This window comes from Passer domesticus, chromosome 6 (assembly GCF_036417665.1).
Source record: "Passer domesticus isolate bPasDom1 chromosome 6, bPasDom1.hap1, whole genome shotgun sequence".
NCBI lineage: Eukaryota > Metazoa > Chordata > Aves > Passeriformes > Passeridae > Passer > Passer domesticus.
The window spans coordinates 6,265,693-6,273,934 of NC_087479.1; the positions used below are offsets into that span (position 1 = coordinate 6,265,693).

Sequence of the window (8,242 nt, forward strand, 5' to 3'; positions counted from 1 at the left end):
GCCAAGACAGCAGCAATCAGCACTTCACCCACAAGAGCATCTCTGTGGACAAACAACAGGTCTAGGAGGGCACTTTTCCGAGTCGGCTCCCACAGTACCCATGGCAAAAAGCTATTTTCAATGTGGACTTCAGGCATTTTCTGGGCTTCTTCAGCTCTTCTCTCGGCTGTCTCTATTTGCAGCTGCCAAGTTGAGGTGCACCATGAGTATGACTTTGTGTGACTGATCAAGAGATTTCCTTTCATTGCCTATCGCATCATCCACCAGTGTCATCATGCTGGCTCCGTGATCCATTAGAGACTGGGTGGAGCTCACCGAGGTAATAGATCCTCTCAGAAAAGGGAGGGCAGGCAGTGTCCAAGTGGTCACGGCTCTCTCTCTCACAAGCCCCCTGGCCAGGATCTCTTCAGCTACATCAGCTTTGTCACCATGAGAATTCTTTTACTCTAGAGGAAAGGTGTGGCAGCAATTCTCCCTGCCCATTGAGCAGTGCCTTCTCCGTGTCCTGCATTCTCAGATCTGTGTCAGCTTTTCCTCAGGGAGTGTCTAAGGATGCCTAGCTTGTCCACGCACACCCCAGTGAACACAAGGAGGAATATTAGCAATGCCTCTTGCATGGTCCCTGACCAGCTGGAGCTGCCAGCGAGAATTTCTGGGTCCATCAAAAAGGGTCACCCTGGCTGTGACAGTATGAGAGGAAAGGGGGATGAAAGTCATCTTTGTAGCCACTGTAGTGTGACGACCCATCCTTAAGGGGAAGGAAGCACCAAAGATTTGTAAATGCTTGTGATGGAAAGGAATAAGAAAAGTCAGAGGGTCCACCAACAATCAGTAAAACCTTATTAACTGCCTACACACACTGGGCTTGGGAATGGATATGGTAGTTCCTGACCTACTATACAAGCACAAGTCAGTTAGGTTTGGATAAAGGGGTAGGATTAAAGGGAAGAGAGGAATTAAAGAGGGAGAGATGAATTAAAGAAAGAGTAAGAAAAAGACAAGGAACGAAATGAGAGAGAAAAAGAGAACACCAGTCCTGTTTACAGTGTTGATCTAATTAATTGGATGTCAGACCTCTACTGCCAATCCAGGTGATAATCCTGGGTTCAGCATCAATCCGGCTGTGCCGTTCTCATCTATGAGTTATCCAGGATCCTGAGGGCACTTCCCCGGCTTGGGGGTTACTTTTTATCCACAAGTTTCTCTGCACTAAAGACAGTTTTACCACTTTCTATATTAATTAATTACCATGTATAGTCCTTTCTTTCAGGCCTTCCTCTGGATGGGTCAGAGGGTTTTGGTGGTTTTCGTGGGGTCTTAATTCTACTCTGTAGTCCATGCCCTCTTCTTGGCCCTATTATTGTGCTTATGCTGTACTGTGCTGTGGCTCTTTCTCACATAAAAGTGCTGTCATATTTCCTCCTGACCCCGCTTCTCCAGCCAAATCTTGGTCTTTCTCACCGCATGTTAATACCAGCAGTCCTTGGCTATTACTAAGAGTCCCTGGTTGGCTCCACTGCCATGCAATTATCAGTGTTAGAGATAAACACATTGGTCCCTTATATACTGGGAATCAAGCACTCAAATGGTCTCACTTTGGACTGCTTTAAATTCAGAACAGAGTAGGTTTTAGTCACAGGAATTTTCCACCATTCAAGTATTTTCTCTGTAACTTTATTTGAAGGTTTGTCAACAAAAATATTGTTGCACTTGGGTTCTTAGTTAGAAAAAGTCAGGAAAGAAAAATAAGTCAGGAAAGGAAAAATAAGTTTCCAAGGCTGTTCCTTGAAAAAAAAAATGGTGCTACTTAGACATCTGTTAGTTCCTGGGAGCAAATAATGTTTCTGGTACACTCAGAAGGGGCTTAGTACAAATGAAGTTTGTCAAGGTTAAGGCCTAATGAGCATTTCTCAGACTGTAGTGCAGCCAGAGTCAAGGGGAGTGCATCACCACAATCCACCCTGCAATGGAAGTAAGCTTCTCTGGGCCTCCACACGCTATCATCACTGGATGCTGTGCTGGGGAGGCTGTTGAGACAACACAACTGCTGATGATGATGGCAGAGTGATGCTGCAGAACATTTTACCTTCTTTCTCTGAATGTCATATTCTCCTGTCTTTTTCTCAGCACTGTGAGGTGGTTTTCTGCTACTGCCTGCAAGGCTGACAAGCACAGCTCTGTACATGAGCACGTCTTTCAGTGACCATGGAGCAGCACACTTGCGAGCCGACGCTGAAGATCCTGGTACTCATTCATTGCCTGGGAGTGGGCAACTGGACACGATGCCAGATGATGGAAGAGATTGGGTGGCTCAGATGATGCAATGTCCAGTGGCAAGCTGATCTCTTGAGGCAATCTCTTGTTGCCAATGATAAAGTGATTAAGGCATTTCTCCTCCAGGCAGCAGCGCAGGTTCTCACTGATATCTCCCAGGCGCCGCAAAAAATACCTCCTGCGCCATCGTGACACAGGAACAGTGTTCAGGAGGTGCATGACAATGGTTTTCATTGTATAGGTGGAAAATCCTATGCCCAGCTGAAGATAGGAGAAGAGCTGCAGGCATTTGAGGTGCAAGCTGTCATCGGGGGCCTGCCTGGCAATGTGCTGGAAGAACTTAATCTCTGCCACATCGTAGGTCTCCAGCCACAGAGTGCTTGGGGTTCCAGCATATCCTGGCTGGCTGCTGACAAAGATGTCAGAGTCACCTCTCCGCACCCCGAAGAGCATCTCAATCTGGAAGATTTCTGTGCCATAGGTCACCTTGAGCCGGCAGGAGCGTGTGGAGGGCAGCAGTGTTAAATGCCAGTTGTGAGATTGAGGCAAAGCTGGCCAGATTGCTCTCACCAGCTGGTGGAACCAGAGGGCAGTTTTCTGCACATCAAGGTAGGAGCCGGTGCACAGGGTGTCTAGGAGGCTGGGATCCTGATTGCTCCTCAGCTCCTCCTCGGGGTGGTGCAGGAAGCACAGCATGTCCTCAGCCTGCTGCTCCCTGCTGCAGGTGCACTCCAGCTGCACGCGGACACGGAAGTTCCTCACGTGCCCCTGCCCTGCACTGTCCAGCTCCAGGTGGAAACTGTGGCCTCGGGGAGGTGTCATGGGGATGAACACACTGTACACGACATCCTGCTCACGGGGACTCCAGCCTTCAAAGGCACTGCCCACCCCGATGGCTCGTTGCAGGACTGGGTAGAAGCTGTTTGACAAGACATGCCCAAAGTAAATTGTATAATTATCCATCAGGTCTAGTGTCCACTCACAGCCTCTCTGCAGGTCTTGTACTGGCCACTGGATGCGCTCATCTAGAAGCCATCTCAGATCATTGTCAGAAACATGGTCTTCGTCTTCCTCGCTACTGTTGTCTGCCTCATCACTCCTTTTCCTCCAAAAAAAATACAGTCCCAAGACAAGGGCCAGGAGCCCAGCAACAGCCCAGACCTGCCAGGGCTTCAAAGCAAACCAGAGCACTTCTCCCCAGACCCCTCCACTCTGCTTCAGGGTGAGTTGCTCCACCTCCCGCTCCAGCCGAATTCTCTTCCGCTCCAAGCGCTTTGCACGCAGCTCCATGCGCAGATGTTTCTCCTCATCCAAAACATCACCCACGGGCTGCAGGTACTGGATGAGGCTTTCCAGGAGCATGAAGAAAAATGTTATGGCATCCATGGTCTGCAGGAGGATGAAGAGCAGGGTTAAATGGGGCCAGTAGGGAGGGAATTTACAATGAGGGCAGCAGGGATGGGAATAACAGGGATCTGAGGACAGGAAGGACACAACTGGCAGGCAGCAAGGGCTGTACTGCTCTCCCAGCAGCAGCAGCAGCAGCACTGTGGCCTGCCCAAGCTTCTCCTAGGAGGGGCTGTCCCTGCATGTAGGGGGAGAAGCCAGCCCCAGGTGCAGCGTTTCTGCCCCAGCCCTTGTTCCCAGCCCAGCCTCTCTGCCACATGTGCACTCACTGCTTGCCAAGGCAACACAGGGCCAGCGTCAACTGCTGGGGCCTATTTTCAGCTGCCCTCATTGTGACACGTCCCCCGTGATGTCATGCGTGTCACAGCACGTCACAACCCAGCCAAGCCAGCCCCACCTTTCATCCCCACCCCCACTCAGGCATTCAGTGTAGCCTGAAGCCATCAAAGGCTGGATACACACAAAGTGCACACCAAACTGCAGGTTAAGTTGTGGGACTACAGGTGTGGCTTCTGTGAGAACCTTCTAGAGGGTTATAGCTACAGCTTGAGCAGCTCTCGTGCTGACACAGTTCACAGTAGAGTGGAAGATCTGACTGTGGTGTGTCCAAGTGTGTGGTACCAGTAAAGGTCCTCTGAACCCTCACTGTTGTTTCGGAGGAGTGTCCACCCATCCTTGACTCCCTGGGGAGTAGGTGCCACATTCCTGAGCACACAGGACATGGGGAAGACGCTGCTTTGTCAGTGTTTGTAATTTTTGCTGCACCATTCTCTGACAGCAAAAGCTCACTCCGGGAGTCAGATCCAAAGATGAAGAGGGCGTGGCAAGGAGCCTGGAACTCGAGACCACATGGACAATGAATGCGGTCTCTTTTTGAGACAGTCCAACCCTCTGGAAGTTTTACCCTGTGCAAATATGCCAATAAATGGCATCTTGAGCAGATGTTTCCTCTGTTGAGTGTCTGTGCCTCACTTTGGTGGGGAATGCAGGCACTCACTGTTGTGGGTGGTTGACCTCAGCTGGACAGAGAGAGAAAATAAGGACCAAAGACTTGTGGGCTGAGACAAGAACAGAGAGATTGTTCAGGCTCATCTGAGGGAAGCATATTTAATTTGCTATCAACCGAATCAGAGTGGGATAATGAAAAATAAAACCAATTTTCTTAAAATATCTTTGCCTCACCTCTCCCTTCTTCCTGGGCCCAATTGATCACTGTGTCCAATGCTGTGAGCCAGGACTCACACAGCAGTTGGGTAGTTCTACATGCTGGGTTGCCTGACACAGCAGCCCTTACCTCCTGAACACCAGAGGTCTTAGCCAGCTACCAAAGGCAAGTGACCAGCTTCAGCACTCAAGAATATTAGCCCATTTGCTTGACAGCTGATAGCTATCCACAGGAATTTGGCTTTGCAGACCTGAAATAACAAACTAGGAAGTAGGAGGATCTCCGTGGAATCCAGCTTTAGACTAAGTATTTGATAATCTGGCATAAGATCACAGCATAAAAACCAAAATGAGCCATGTTTGAAGACTGAATGTTCTGACCCGATATGAGGAATAGATATTTATAGGAGAACTGTAAGAAAGTGTAAAAAAATACAGATCATTTAATGGTTTTAGCCCTAAGCACAACAGGAAGTACAACCACAATCACATGGTAATTCCCATGGAAACTGATAATATTTTCCATTAAACTGGAATTTATTTTAGGCTATAATCTTCTTAAGGACACAGAATGTATAATGCTGCAGCAAGATGCAAAAAAAGAAAATGGCTACACTGTGGGTATGACTGGGGTGTGGAGGAGGAAAGGACACACTGAAGACAGAGGACTCAGTGTAAGAAAACCCTGTCCCAGCACATCATGTTACAGGCAGGAAATGCCCTCTGTTCCCTGCCCTCTGTTACCACTGGATCTCACTGCCTGGGTTTCCTTGCAGTGGACTGGGTAAATAATGCAGGTGAAAAAAGTCAGCATGGCTCCTCCTTCCCTGTCCCTTAACTGCGTCATGGATCTCTCCTGGCTCAGGAACAAAAAGTATTAATTAACTGCCTTACCAGACACACTGCCTCCATGTCTGCCAAGGCTATGACCAGCCCACCCAAGCTTCCTTTCTATCTTCAGTGGGCCAGAACCCATCTCCAGCCCAAACTAGGGCTGTCAGTCTAGTGCGTTCCAGTGCCATTGCAGGATGTCCATTCCATCTTGCCCAGCCCAGCCATGGGTCCCAAAAAGTCAAGCCCACCAGGAGATCCTGCCTGGCCCAGTCACCACAGCCCTGCTTGGCTGAGCTGCAGGATGATTTTCTCACTTGAGCTCATCCTGTCTCATCACCATGAACTTGCTCTAAGAACACTCAGCACACCCCGCTGAACCTGCTGAGAACCTCCAGGTCTGCCCTGCTCCCTGGATGGGGGCAGTGGAACAGAGAGACCACAGTGTTAGCACACTCAGCTCCCAGCTCCTGGACCCTGAGGGAGCTTCCAGCCCTCACAGCACCTGAGCACAAGGTTTGCAGGGCCATTATAGCCACGTTCTACCACCACTCCTTGCCAGGGAACTACACCCCAACACACCACAGCCTCGGGCAACCCGGTGGATCTTGTTGCTGTAACTACAAGCCACACATTGGGTGGCAGTGGGGCAGTCCCAAGGGAACTGGACCTGCAGAAGTTCTGTCAGTTTATGAGTAGTGGAGATATTCTTGGTCGCTGGATCTATTGGTTTCCCACAACTGAAAGCTACAGAGATAAGGCCTCACTTCTATTTCTTCAGCTCCTTCTTGAGAAACAAATGCCATTGAATAGGTCTGTCAGAACTTATGGCACCATAAGGGATTGGGGTGTCAAGAGAAGGGATGCTGCCAGCAGAAACTTGTTTTGCTTTACACAAATAGTTCTGTTAGATTGCCTGGCAGTGTTGGATAGGGCCCTGAGCGTGGCTCTTCCTGACATAGTGGGTGGCTTCCTTGCCCACAGCAGCGGTGTTGGAAGTAGACAATTTTTAACATCCTTCTTTCCAACCCAAACTATTATATGACTTCTATGATAATTTGCACCTAGATGGCATGTATTCATGATCTCCCAATGGACAAAGGTAATGGTGGCTGGTTCACCAGGGACAGTGTTCCCCTTTACCTTCCCAGCTCTCTAGACAGGTTATCAGTGTGGTTATGAAGCAGTTGTGAGATGCCAGCATCAGCCTTTGGATGAGGGTGTTGTATCTACAGCAGCTCCCAGCACTTGGGAAGTGCTTTGTTTTCATGACTGGGGTGAATGGTGTCAAGCTAACCCAGTACCCAGACCCCTGTGGGGAAACTGAGTCAGTAATTGTGCTTTGTCTCAAGCCCCTGACACTCAGAAGCTATAACAAGCAGTACAGCTCTAGCAGCCTCCACTAAGAGCATGTTTTTCAGTTTTTAATCTAGGCAAAATAAGGAGAGGAGAGCAGTCAACGCTAATGGAAAGTACTCTTACCTTTACAAGGAATGGCTTCAAGTAAAGCATTCCACTGAGTGAATTCCCCCTTCCTTTCTTCCTCAGAGCAACTTATCTACAAACATCCTAGCAGTGAATTGTGTTTTCCCTCCTTTGTTGCCTGTGGAAGTGTCAACCCAAGTATGAACAAGATGCTGTGTGATGGGACACTCCTCTCACATTCAAACAATCTGTAGTGATTATTAAAGATACACAGGCAGGCTATTAAAGATTCTTTGTATGAAGAAACAGACTGAGAAAAGTTGGTGTGTATTCCCTGTTCCAGACCTAGAGAAAAAACAAGGTCACCAAACTTCCTTGCAATCAAAGGTTTCTGGAGATGCAGGCACAAATAGCCCCTTTGGAGAGGGGCTTAGAGGGAAACCCAACTTAAGATATATATATATATACAGGCTGGAGGAGACAGCATAAGAAAGATGAGGTTTCTTGACATCTTACCCACACAATCAAACCACTGGAGCTGTCATCAATATTGAAATTCTCATGATCTTCCATGAGTTTCATAATTTTGTCATCCATTTTCCCCTCAGATGAACTGAGGAAATAATCCAGTTGTATTATCTTCATGTCTGTTGAGAATGATGAACACATGTTGCACTTACACATCTAAAGGTCTTTATCTTATCTCATGGGGCTGGAAGACTGAGAGACACAAAAGGATGGAGCCGTGGTTATCCTTATTTTAGAGCAATAATTTATATCTGAGGAAGAAGCACACCTTTGACGTGTAGCTTCAAAAGAAGTTAAAGGAAACACGGCACATCCTGTTTCAACAAACCCTTTTCCAGTAACCCTAAGGAAGATCTTCAAACGTGTAAGGGTTTCGGAAGCTGCTTACCTTCATTCATAGTCTTCCTGTTTTCCTCTAAGGTCAAACAGATTTATATGTGAAAGGACAACCTGCAGTAGACAGAGTGAAGCCATGTGTCGCTTCTTGTTTACACCAGTTCTGCAAAGCTAATCCCAGAGTCTCTGCCTTTTCTTGGTGTTTTCAAACTCAATAAAACCACAAAGACTTGAAGAACAGAATAGGTGGTACATTTTAAATGCTTTTTCAAAGGAT

General features: G+C 47.9%; 1 protein-coding gene and 1 long non-coding RNA gene across 2 annotated transcripts; one reads left to right on the forward strand and one right to left on the reverse strand.

Annotated features, from left to right (window-relative positions):
- Positions 1-1,667: 1,667 nt before the first annotated feature.
- On the reverse strand, positions 1,668-3,915 carry LOC135302502 (inositol 1,4,5-trisphosphate receptor-interacting protein-like 1). The gene has a single exon (XM_064422990.1). The coding sequence runs from the start codon at positions 3,658-3,660 to the stop codon at positions 2,197-2,199; it is 1,464 nt and encodes a 487-aa protein (XP_064279060.1). The 5' UTR covers positions 3,661-3,915; the 3' UTR covers positions 1,668-2,196.
- A 115-nt stretch (positions 3,916-4,030) lies between these two features.
- On the forward strand, positions 4,031-4,623 carry LOC135302040 (uncharacterized). The gene is made up of 2 exons (XR_010363723.1): positions 4,031-4,371; positions 4,460-4,623. It is a non-coding gene; the product is annotated as an uncharacterized LOC135302040 (long non-coding RNA).
- The last annotated feature ends 3,619 nt before the right edge of the window (positions 4,624-8,242 follow it).